General features: G+C 40.7%; 1 protein-coding gene and 1 non-coding gene across 7 annotated transcripts in view; one reads left to right on the forward strand and one right to left on the reverse strand.

The window, feature by feature from the left end:
- The window catches only part of swap70b (switching B cell complex subunit SWAP70b), a 91257-nt gene that overhangs the window by 14685 nt on the left and 63468 nt on the right, over nucleotides 1-13104 (reverse strand). For all 6 annotated transcript variants that reach the window (XM_069900127.1, XM_069900116.1, XM_069900137.1 and 3 more), the window contains one exon: nucleotides 5813-5920. In XM_069900127.1, coding sequence (XP_069756228.1) covers nucleotides 5813-5920 — 108 coding nt within the window. The remainder of the gene's footprint in view (nucleotides 1-5812; nucleotides 5921-13104) is intronic.
- On the forward strand, nucleotides 1804-1997 carry LOC138752061 (U2 spliceosomal RNA). The gene has a single exon (XR_011350348.1). It is a non-coding gene; the product is annotated as a U2 spliceosomal RNA (small nuclear RNA).

The raw sequence follows: 13104 nt of genomic DNA on the forward strand, positions 1-13104 counted from the left end.
GATTCCATCCATACCTGCTGCTTTGCCACTTTTCAGTTGTTCAATTGCCTTATATGTCTCTTCCCGGGTGAGGACCTCATCCAGCTCTAGCCTTAAGGGCTGTTGAGGGAGCTGGAGCAGGGCGGATTCTTGGACTGAGCAGTTGGCACTGAAAAGAGATTGGAAGTGTTCTGACCATCGGTTGAGGATGAAGATCTTGTTGCTGAGGAGGACTTTGCTGTCTGAGCTGCGCAGCGGGCTTTGGACTTGGGGTGAGGGGCCGTACACAGCCTTTAGAGCCTTGTAAAAACCCCTGAAGTCGCCAGTTTCCGCGCTGATACATTCAGGCAAAAGGTACAAAAGCCTGAAAATCAGTACCCCGAGGTTCAGGAACATTTTCTTTCCAACAGCTATCATCCTTCTCACAGGACTCATGGACTACTCCAACAGCAGAAAAGGAGAGTCAAAATAAGTCAAATTTATTGTCATCTTATTGAACAACTACAACCCGACAAAACAGCTTCCTCCTGTCGTCGGGCAAATCATGCAGACACACAACCAGACATAACACACATATATATGCAGGACAAGTATTCACTGATATAAATAAATATTGTTTAGTAAATATGAGAGTCTCAGATAGTTAGCACGATCGTTCAGCGTTCTCGCTGCCCGTGGGAAGAAGCTGATCCTCAGCCTGGTGGCGCTGCCTCTGATCTTCCTGTATCTCTTTCCCAAATGGAGGAGCTGAAAAATGTTGTGTGTGGGGTGGAAGGGGTCCTAGATGATTTTGAGCATCTTTTTCAGACAACAATCCCGGTAGATCACATCGTTGTGGGGAAAGGGGGTAGACTCCAGTGATCCTCTCTGCCATTCTTATGGTCTGTGCATTAACCGCTGATCCGTGTGATGCAGCTGGCCAGGAGCTCCTGCAGAAGGTTGACATAATGGTGGCCAGTAGTCTTGCCCGCTCTGGTCTTCTCAGGAAGTGCAGTCGCTGTTGGCGCCTTCCTGACAAGTGAGGAGGTGTTGTGTTTTCACTATAGGTCACCAGTTAAGTGAACTCCAAGGAACGTGGTGTTGTCCATTCTCTCCACTACAGAACTATTGATGTGTTGTGGAGGGTGGTCTTTCCTGATCCTCCTGAAGTCCATGATCATCTCCTTCAACTTGTCCACATTGAGTCTTAGGTTGTTACTCTAACACTATTTCCCGAGATTTTCCACCTCTTTTCTGTTGTGCAACTCATTGTTCCAGATGAGGCAACTACTATCGTGTCATCTGCAAACTTGATGACATTTTTGGAGCTGGATCTGGTGATGGATTCGTGGGTAGGTAACGTGAACAGAAGCGGGCTGAGTACGTAGCCCTGAGGTGTGATGGTGCTCGACATTTTGTTACCGACCCATACAGACTGTGGTCTTTCCGTTAGAAGTCCAGAATCCAGTTGCAGAGAGGGGAATTGAGATCCAGCGAGGACAGCTTCTCCACCAGCCTCTGGGAAATGACTGTATTAAATGCCGAGGTGAAGTAGTTGAACAGCAGCCTGGCGTATGAGGTGCCCTTCTCTAAGTGGGCATTGTCAGTTGAAAGATTTCTTCCACAGGCAAATTGAAGAATCCATTTCTGAAAGGTATGCCTTGGTGTATTCCATCACCAGACGCTCGAAGCATTTCATAATGATGGAGGTCAGTGCAACAGGGCAGTAGTCATTGAGACCTGTTATTGTCACCCTCTTGGGGTGACAATCATTCCCTGAGGGAATGATGGACTGCTGCAATGAGGTGTTGAAGATGTCCATGAAGACCTCCACGATTATTTTCAAGAGCAGTCGGCCTTTTGGCTAAGATCAAGTGTAGTATCTGTTTTTATCAGTTTAATATCTGATACGTCCCTTATCTAGGGACCATATATTAAATTGATTTTTGGAACAGGGAGATGGAAAAGGGGCTTGCTCCGTCCACTCCACAAAAAAAAAGTGGTCTCCCTTTCAAAATCCACTTACTTCTGTAGTCCCCTTTTGTTAGGAGTCACATAACAACATCTATTCTGGTTACTGTAATTCAACCCTTTGCTGCACAAAGGTCTAACACTGGTGTTCCAGACTGTGATAAAGTACAGATCAGTATCTCCCTCTCTTTCTAGAGATTGCTGTTTTACTCCTGTCTTTCCAGGATGTCTTGACTTTTCAACTCCTGGAGGTTTCTCATTCAAAATGTCTGAATTTGACCATTTTTCTGGACATCATCAATGAGGTCAGCTCCAATTTTTTTGAAATCATGTGATCAGTTTTTGAAATTTTAAACAGTGGCCATCCCCTTTTTTTCTTGTAAACCATGTAGATTGCCTCAATTCTGTTTCAAAGGCTTAAGTAAATCACTCACGAGGCTCTGAGTTTAATTTCTCTGGTTCAATTTAATTTAAAAGTATATAGCTTCCTTCAGCAGTTTCCATTGATACTTCAATTTTTAATAAAGCAAACACTCCACTATTTTTGAACAATTAAGACCCACTTCAAAACCATTAGCTGTCTTTCCAAGACATGACCACTCTGAAAATAAACACTGCTTCTGAGTTCAATGGTGTATTTGTAAATGTGCTGTGACCAGTGTATGACCCTGTACCAACCTATGTACAATATTTTAACTCTATAAGAAATATTGCTTAACCTTAACCTAAATATTAACACAGATCCATTACACTAATTTTTTTGTTCTTTATTGTCTCTTTATAATTCAATTAAGCATCATGGTTTTTCAGTTGTTTTGTATTTCTTTTCAATAGCTGCAGCAAGTAAGAATCAGAATCAGAATTGTTTGTCATGAAATTCAGTGTTTTATAGCAGCATCAATAGTGCAAACCACAGTGATGCAACCAGCCAGAATACGGTACACCTGGAGAAGTTTGTGAGAATTTTCTGTGACCGACCGAATCTCCTCAGACACCTCACAATGTATAGCCGCTGCATCAACGTGGAGGCTCCAGGGGAGAAGTTACATGATGGAGTAGTGGCCGGTAGGAGAATACCAGCCCTCTCCAGAAAAGAAGGAAAAAAGTGAAGAAAAAGCAAAGCCCCAGACAACAAATCACAGCACATAAAAAATAAAGGTGTGGAGAAAATGACACCTAAGAAAGAAAAGCCAAAAACAACGGGAAGAAAAGAAGAAAGAAAGACGCCGGAAGAGAAAGGTGAAGGCCTTACCTGCACGAAAAAGCAGGGACCCGCTGTGGAAAGAGGTTAGTGGAGACCCCGCAGGAATGCAACCCACCGACCGCGGGACTGCAAAATTGGCTCACGGAGCCAAACAGAGGTGCGCAACTGTGCATGACAAGGAGAACACTGATGGGAGGGGGGACCAGCTGTGAAGTGAAACTCCACAGTATGAACAGCTGAGAGAGGCCAGACGGCAGGGCCCCCAGTTGGAAGATAAAGAAAGCAATGGGAATGGGAGGGGTGAGAAATTAAAAAGGAAGCAAGAGACACAACAGAGAACCAGCCCAGCAGAAGAGGACCAACATCAAGAAACCATGGAAAACTTGGGAGGAGGGAGGGGGGAGGGAGAAAAAGTCACTGTAAATGTGTGGAAAAGAAAAAGTGTATATCATGGCTATTGTGATTTATGGTGTGAAAAATAAAAAATTAAAAAAAAAAAAAAAAACCATGGAAAAAAAAAATACCCAACAAACTGAGACAAGCAGCTCAACAAGAAAGTCAGAAGAGACACAGATACAAGGAAGAGAAATAGAAGACACAAACCCAAGAGCAGACACAGAAGAAGAAGAAGAAGACCAAGATCTGCACAGAGGAATAGGAGGTAAAATGAATGGACAGTACATACATTAAAAAAAAATTCAAGAACAAATAAAATCATTAAAAGAATGGTTGACACTAGAATTTAGTGAAATGAAAAGAAAAATGAAAAGTACAGAATAAAAAGTGAGTAGAACAGAGCTGGTCATATCAGATGTAAGGAAAGGATTAGAAAATGTGGAAGAACATGTAATGGCAGTAGAAATGGAAGTGAACAACTTAAAAAGAAATTGGAAGAAAGTGACAAAAAAGTTAAAGAAACACAGGAGTTGTTAGCTCAGAAGATGGATATAATGGAAAACTATAGTAGGCGAAACAATATCAAGATAGTGGGCCTTAAGGAAGATAAAGAAGGCAAAGATATGAAAGAATTTATAAAAGAATGGATCCCAAAAGTCCTGGGAATGCCAGAAATGCAGGAAGGAATGGAAATAGTAAGGGCACACAGAACATTAGCCCCAAAACCACAGTCTCAACAAGATCCGTTTTAGTAAAATTTCTGAGATACATGACAAGAGAAAATATATTGGAGAAGGCAATTAATAAAATTAGAGAAGATAAAAAAAACCACTGGAATACAAAGGTCAAAAGATTTTTTTCTACCCAGACATAAGTTTTGAGCTCCTCAAGAAGAGGAAGGAGTTTAACGCAGCAAAATCGATCCTATGGAAGAAAGGCTATAAATTTATGTTAAGATATCCAGCGATGCTTAAAATAGTTATCTCGGGGCAACAAAACAGACTGTTCTCGGATCCGGAGAAAGCACGAGAATTTGCAAAATGCCTGCAAGACAGAAAGAGAGATGAAGAGATGTAACAAGAACAAAGAACGATGACAAACTACATATAAAGAAGTAAAAATAATGTACACGTAAGAACTAAAGGAGGGAAGAAAAGGGAAGTAAGGGAGAAGGGGAGAAAAAAGAGGATGGGGTTAAAAATAAATAAATAAATAGATAAAAAGGAAACAGGAAAAGAGAAGAAAAGAGGGGGAGCTTTGTTGTAATGTGAAGATAAAGGTCTTTTCTGGAGGGGGTTGGGTGGGAGAGAATAACAGTCACTGCGAAATCAGTGACACTTGCGAACGGGTTCGCAGTCCGAATGGAGAGAGGAGTTGTGGTTGCCCGGCAAGGGACAAGGGGCGACTCAGAGAGGGGGGGACACTTGGGGTTAAAGGAATTTTAGATGTGGGAATGGTTGAAATATTTTATATTTTAGAAGTGTTGTCATACAGTGCATTCAAAAAAAGAAAACTGAGAAATGGAAATGGGGAAAAGAAATGCAGGAAGGAATGGAAATAGTAAGGGCACACAGAACATTAGCCCAAAAACCACAGTCTCAACAAGATCCGTTTTAGTAAAATTTCTGAGATACATGACAAGAGAAAATATATTGGAGAAGGCAATTAATAAAATTAATTGGAAGCAGAAATGAGGTGTAAACAAAGTATGAGATGGCCATGTTGAACTCTATGACTATAAATATTAATGGAATACATAACCAAATCAAAAGGAAGAGGCTATTAAATTTACTGAAAAAAGAAAAAATAGATATAGCATTCGGGCAGGAAACGCATCTAACTGAAGTGGAACACAAGAAATTAAGGAGAGACTGGGTAGGGCATGTAACGGCAGCATCATATAACTCAAAAGCTAGAGGAGTAGCTATATTAATCAATAAAAATGTACCAATCAAAATAGAGGAGGAAATAATAGATCCAGCAGGGAGATACGTAACATGGAGGCTCTAGAATAGATCCTCAGAGATGTTGACACCCAGGAATTTGACATTCTTGACCCTCTCCACAACTGAGCCCTCGATGAGGACTGGGACATGTTCTCCTGACTTCCTCCTGAAGTCCACAATCATCCCCTTGGTTTTGCTAACGATGAGAGCAAGGTTGTTGTCATTACACCATTCAACGAGCTGCATATGTACGTCGTGCAATGTATATGATCAATTAATTCTCATTACAACCAGCAATTGAATACATTGCAGCAAGCATTAAGCATTCCATACTTACATTTTTTTCCCGCTCCAGCTCCTGTCGGAATCGATCTTGCAATTGCATTTGTGTCTGCAGCCGCCTCTGCTCCTCAAGAGCAGCCTGTCCTGCAGCCTCCTCCAGTTCCTTTATGCACAAAAGGCGAATGCTGCATTATGCTCTCAGTGTACATCAAACTCTCTTTCATAAAAATCACTGATATGTCAAAAGTGAACAAACAGCACAAGCTGAGACTCAAGATTAAGCTCAAAATTTTCACATCATCCCCAGAGCTTGCTTTTTTGTGGAATAAAAGCTGCTGTTTATTGATTCTGATTTTGACACTATCTGCTCTTCGAGATCCTTGTTTTCTTTCCTTTCTTGCCTCATGACCACTCAAGGGTGGCACGGTTAGCGCAACGCTTGTACAGCGCCAAAGATTGGGGACTGGGGTTTGAATCCTGCGCTGTCTGCAAGGAGTTCTCCCCGTGTCTTTGAGGGCTCCAGTTCAAAAATGCACTGGGGGTGTCAGTTAATGGAGTGTAAATTGAGCAGCACAGACTCATGGGCCAAAATGGCCTGTTATGTGCTCTATGTCTAAATTTTTTTAGAATTTTAAAAATTTTAAGTCAGGGATGGAAAATAAATTCTCACCCAGCTGCAACATTCTACAAAGAATAAATAAAATTACTGGGAGAACAGCACTAAAATAAAGACCAAGATACTCAACTTTTCATAAAGTTTAAGCATCCACCTTAAAAGCTAGAAGGGAGGTTGATTTAGTATGGGATCCATCAAACAGTAGTTCAAAAGCTAAAATGTTTACAGGACAATCTATTTTACAACTAGAGTCCAAGGTGAGACAAGCATCAGTTTTCATCCAATACTTGTGTGACTGTACTGTGTGAGGAAGCATAAATATATAATCCAAATGTGATCAATCTGCAGCATGGTCACTAGTTTAACTTTCGGAGAAATTAACCATTTTTCTCAATTTAACATCACAGCTGTGTTAAGCCACAGTTACTATTGCAGAAACTGATAAGCTTATGTCTGATCTTTAAATAGTCTACTGATGAAAATGGGCTGTTAAAGGAAGACAGCTAATTAGTAACCAAATTACTTCCTTTTTTTGAGGCACAATATGTAAAATTGAAAAGAAAGCATTCTTTCACCACGTCCGTGTCAACTTTGTTGATGCTGCAGTCCAATAAACTGCAAGCTTGCTGAAAGAATCAAATACAATTAAAATTTAAGTTTGTGAAAGGTATTGAGGTACCTGTACTTAAATAGGGGTACAGCCGAAAATCAAAAAGGAAATCTAACATTTGAAATCTGTGACTGAATGAGAGAGATTATTATTCAGAATCTAAGCCCATTTGTAGCTCAGGTTCCCCTCTTATAAATGTGAGATGAAATCAAACTACAAAGACACAAACTCTCAATAAAAATGAGCTCAGGTACGAGCACTTGGTGTGAATCATTTCAAGATTAAACAGAACTTTCGTTCAGGCCTAACAACAAACTGCTGGAGGTAGTAACTCAGCAGGTGAAGCAGCATCAATGGAGGTAAAGGGATGGTTGACATTTCATGAAGATCTGGAAGGCCTTGTGGATAAATGAGGGAGAGATTAGAGGGTTTTAATGATATCCTTTACGGGCGGACATCCAGTAGAAACTCACTTTCCAGGCTTACACAAATGGTATCCATGCACACCAATAATCTGAGAACGGACAGGGAAGCTCAAACAGCACATTCACTCGGGCTTTTCATCAATAACAAGGTTTAATGCCGTCTACCACACTCAGCTACTTGTGCTTTTTGTGACTCAAGACAAATTGTTTACTTATCAATTACTATAGATACAAAAATGCGCACACACAGCTGCTCAAACCCTTCACTCTTTACAGTCTAAACTTTTTTTAAACTTTAAGAAAAAAGTGAAGTTAGTGGTTTGTCGATCGCTGGTGCTGTTAATTGCAATATTTTTTCACAGAACTGCTACATAGCATAGGACTCTTGAAGGCATAGTGCCATGATGAAAGGGGGAGGGGAATGGGGGAGGGGGGAGAAAGACAGAGGAGGGTTATGTTTGTTCCTTGAAGAAGAAATTTGTGTGGTTTTAGTGCTTAAACAAGTTTATTTTTTGAGTTGCTTGAACCAACTCGACTTCTGTCATAGTCTTCATTTTGTTCCCGGGCCAACCGCACCCAATGCCTACTGGGAAATGTCATCCTTTATTATACACGCATAACAACACGTCTTTCCCCTTTTTTTTTAAAAAAAGAAAAAAAACACAAACACAATACTATGTCTACATAACAAGTGTATCTACATTCCATGGCTGCACACAAAGGACAACTTGTGGTGCCCAATTAACCTACCAACCCACACAGCTTTGTGATGTAGAGACACAGCTTTGTGATGTAGAGGAAACCCATGTGGTCACATAGAAAACATGAAAACTCACACAGATAGCCTTGGACGTCAGAATTGAGCCTGGGACCCTGACTCTGTGAGGCTGCAGCTGTGCCACTGTGAATCCCTTTATGAATATGGTTCACCCCTGAGTGGCAAGGGTCATTTTTAACATCAGCTTGTGAGAGATGAGTAAAACTAATATGAAAATATGTGTAATGAATAAAGCCAATATGAATAGGATAAGGGTAAATAGAATGTGGGAGTAAAGTTAGTCTGAATAAGATAAGGGTCTTCTAGCCTTAGAGAGAGTCAGCAAGTTCCGCATATGTGTGAATAAGGACAAAGGCAGGTGAATAAGGACAATGACATGATGGGACACAGACAGGATACCTCCCTGGTCCTCCAAGTTCACAGAAACAGCACGTAGGCAGACAGGATTGCCTAATGCCAAACTTATCCAGGAGGCAGAAGAATGTTAGGGGGGGGGGGGGGGAGGGTACCTCTACACTGAAATGAACTGTATAAAAGTTGGGTGAGCCCCAGTATGTGTGTGTATTCCCAGGGTAAGGGGAAGCACCCAACTTTGCATTGTTGTATAATAAATGTTCTTTGTTCTCAATTTTTGTCTCGAGCAAATTCTGTGAAGGTACTTCTGTTTCTCACAAGCTCAAGCAGTAACCATTGGCAAGCTCCCCTACTCACAAATCGTCATCAATTTGGATTCTGCTTACTTTAGACTTTACTCTCATAGGTTTGATTTGCAACCTTCCATGTACACTCTTCATCAAGACTAATAGATGACAATCCGACAACAAAACCTTGTGAAATTGTTTTTTTCTTTGAACCACGGAACTGGTTGCACATGAATCACAAAAGGTTAGTTTGCAGGAGCAGTAGGATAAGCCAGAAAACAAATGGGATAATGGTCTTCACTGCCAGAGGGATTGAATTTAAGAGCAGGAAATGGTGTACAATTCTGGTCTCCTTCCTTGGGAAAGGATACACTGCCTTTAGAGGTACTGCAAACGAGGCTCCATCCTCAACATTCATTGGAGCGCTTTCATCCCTAACGTCGAAGTACTCGAGATGGCAGAGGTCGACAGCATCGAGTCCACGCTGCTGAAGATCCAGCTGCGCTGGGGGGGTCACGTCTCCAGAATGGAGGACCATCGCCTTCCCAAGATCGTGTTATATGGCGAGCTCTCCACTGGCCACCGTGACAGAGGTGCACCAAAGAAGAGGTACAAGGACTGCCTAAAGAAATCTCTTGGTGCCTGCCACATTGACCACCGCCAGTGGGCTGATATCGCCTCAAACCGTGCATCTTGGCGCCTCACAGTTCGGCGGGCAGCAACCTCCTTTGAAGAAGACCGCAGAGCCCACCTCACTGACAAAAGGCAAAGGAGGAAAAACCCAACACCCAACCCCAACCCACCAATTTTCCCCTGCAACCGCTGCAACCGTGTCTGCCTGTCCCGCATCGGACTTGTCAGCCACCAGTGAGCCTGCAGCTGACGTGGACATTTACCCCCTCCATAAATCTTCGTCCGCGAAGCCAAGCCAAAGAAAGAAGAAACGAGGATCATAGCTTGATTCTGGAAATGAGGGGGTTATTTTATGAGAAGATTAAATAGCTGGGTCAAAACTAATTAGACTAAAAAAGGAATATATAAAATAGAGCAGTGAGGTTCCTTCCACTGGCAAGTGAGACTTGAATGAGGGGACATGCCCTCAAAATTCAGGGGTGTAGATTTAAGGGAGAATTGGTGAGGAACTGCATTACCCAGTTAGTTGTAAATCTGAGGAATTCCTTACCCATTGAAGCAGTAGTCTCATTAAATTTATTAAATTATCAACTTAAGACCTAGATAGACATTTGAATAGTAGTGGGATTACGGCTTATAGGATCAGGTGGGTAAGTGGAGCCAAGTCCACTGTCAGATCAGCCACATTGAATGTTCGAGCAAGCTCGATAGGGCAAATAGCCAATTACGTGTTCTGGTGGAACGCTTGATGAACTGTAGTTTCTCCATCACCATAACAAAAGTGTAACTCACAAAAGTCAGGTCAAATTGATGTTTTACTCAGCTTCATGGCTTAATGGCAGATCGAAGAATGTCTTTAACCACTGAGCCAATATACTGGGATTCCACATAAACAACGTTGTCTCCAAACTCTGGATTCCTCTCCAGCCCTTTTGAATAGGTTTAATTTTCAACATTCCAAGCAGTAAATTTAATTTAAAAGTTTTTTTTTAAATAACACTGAAAATTAGGAATAAAAAATGCAAATGACAAAGACCGGGAAATGAAATGGAGCCAATCCCCAAGATATGCTTCAATGGATCCAAGGAACCTCTACAGAATTTTGTTTAAAAGGCAAGTAGACTTTCTTATTTACAAACTTATCAAAGATAGATCACAAGTATATCACTAACTTAAGACTGCTGAGCAGTATTTCAAATCTTCAGTAAACTTTTGCTATTTTATGTAAAATACCAGTAGTGATACAAATATGCGTTACCAACATCCAATGGTCAGCAAAGCTAAACTAGTGCTGTCTTTGCCTTTTCAACCATTCTTTTACTGCCCTAAATATTAGCTAGTGACATCAATTACCACACAGTCATTGTTTTCCTCTCTCTGGTAATGCCACCCAATCTGATGGGCATTTCCAGCATTTCCTTTTATTTTAGATTTCAAGGGCATATTATGAGTTGTGCACCAAAGTTCCAGCACTTTTTTCAATGCTGATAAGCTTGTAGTGACGATTGAAAATTATACTCACCTCAGGATATTATCACTAACTCCGAAAGACAAATATCTATTTTTATTGCTATTCAAATTAGGAAAACAGGGCAGTCAAAAGATAGAATTACAAAGTGAAAAAATACAGGAGAAGCAGACTGGAGAAAACCAGCAGCATAAAGGTATAGAGAGTGGAAGTGTGAAACATTTTTTGAATATATTATTTACATTTGTAAAGTCAAACACACAACCAACAAAAGCAAAGAAAAAATTGAATACGGAGTAAAAAATAACACATGATGGGTATAATCCCCAGCCCTCCCATGAATAGTGAATAAAAGGAAGAAAGTCACAAAGAAATGAAGGGAAGAAGAAAGATAGAATAGGAAAGGAAGAGGGATTGTCAGGGATCCATTGTCTACTTCACAAGTTTCACATCTTAAAGATTTACCTGGATCTTGAGGGGACGTTGGTGAGATGGGACACAATTAAAAATTTGCACCTACACTTTGTGAATATGGCTGCCATATTTTTAACATGTCATACTTATTTCTTAGGTTTTAGGTAATCTTCTCAAGGGGGACACAGCTATGCATTTCGGCATTCCAACTGGCTATACCTAGATGTGAATCAGACTTCCAAGTAACCACTATACATTTCCTGGCCATTGCCAATGCAATCTTGTCAAATATTGTTTGATGTTGAGACAACCTCATTTTCGGTCTTACACCAGCAATTTTCCCCAGTAAGAATAGTTCTGATTTCTGTGGAAATTGAATTGCTATAATTTGCTCTAGGAGTTCCCCAGATCTACCCAAAAGGGTCTTCCCTTAGAACATTCCCAAGTTGCATGTAAAAAATGTTCCTGTCTCCTCACTGCACCTAAAGCATTGATCCAAAATGGCTGATTTTATCTTATTTAATTTTTTGTGGTGTACGATATACCTGGTGCAAAAAATTATATTGCCCCAATCTGTATCTTACACTTATCGTGTTTGTCATACTGTCCCGACTTCAACAGACCAGCTTTGATCACCAATACTTATATTTAAGTCTGATTACCATTTCTGTCTAGACTTATGTACCCCTTGTTTAGGGGGTCCCCATTTGAAGTAATAAATACATTGCTAGTAAATTTCTTTTATGTTTCCCTTTCAAATCAGAGTCTCTGCATCACAAAGTATGAAACTTGGTGAGGATAAAAGTTAACTCTAACTGGCAGCATGTCTTCTTTGGCTTGGCTTCACGGACGAAGATTTATGGAGGGGGTAAATTCCACGTCAGCTGCAGGCTCGTTTGTGGCTGACAAGTCCGATGCGGGACAGGCAGACACGGTTGCAGCGGTTGCAGGGGAAAATTGGTTGGTTGGGGTTGGGTGTTGGGTTTTTCCTCCTTTGCCTTTTGTCAGTGAGGTAATTACACAATAATTCATTTCTAAAGGAGGCTTCATTGTTTGTATTCATGTTTATGCAGAAAAACATACAAGGAGAAATGCATTCCAAAAGAATGTGATCAGACGACCCATCATTGACTTTGGTTCAAGCTTTCAAGCTTCTGAACCTTGGCTTAGAACTGATAAGTGTAATGAAAGACTGGAAAGACTTCACTAAATATTTAAGACAAAGCACAAACTTGTTATTTCTTGTAAAGTGGTCTTGAACACAAGATAAACAACACCCAGAAACTGTCCTCTTCATAGACCTTGTGATGATTTTTTTCCTTCACAAGATGGATTGTCCAAAGTTCTAAATAACTGAACATAATTTGCAAAACAAAATGCTTATTTTGGAAACAGAAAATGCTGGAGATACTTTCCAGAGCAGGCAATGTGGAAGGAAAAACAATTTTTTTAAAATTTCAGATTGATGCTCTTTCATCAGAACAGGTGCTGACCGAATTGCTTAAAATCTCCAGAAATTTCTGCTTTAATATCATAATTTACAGATTCCCCATTCAGATCAGGGTTACACCTTCAGGAATGAAGGTCACCATGAATTAACAATTTGGAAAGTTACAAAGGCAAGAGATTAACGAAACAACGAATGACCACGGATTTCGGTCCAAAGTCCAAAAAATGAAACTGGAGGACTGACTTGACATTTCCTGATCACTTTCCCTTTAAAAAAAATAATTCCTTCCCTTCAGTTTCTTCACACAATCAC

Source organism: Narcine bancroftii, chromosome 1 (genome assembly GCF_036971445.1).
Source record: "Narcine bancroftii isolate sNarBan1 chromosome 1, sNarBan1.hap1, whole genome shotgun sequence".
Taxonomy (NCBI): domain Eukaryota; kingdom Metazoa; phylum Chordata; class Chondrichthyes; order Torpediniformes; family Narcinidae; genus Narcine; species Narcine bancroftii.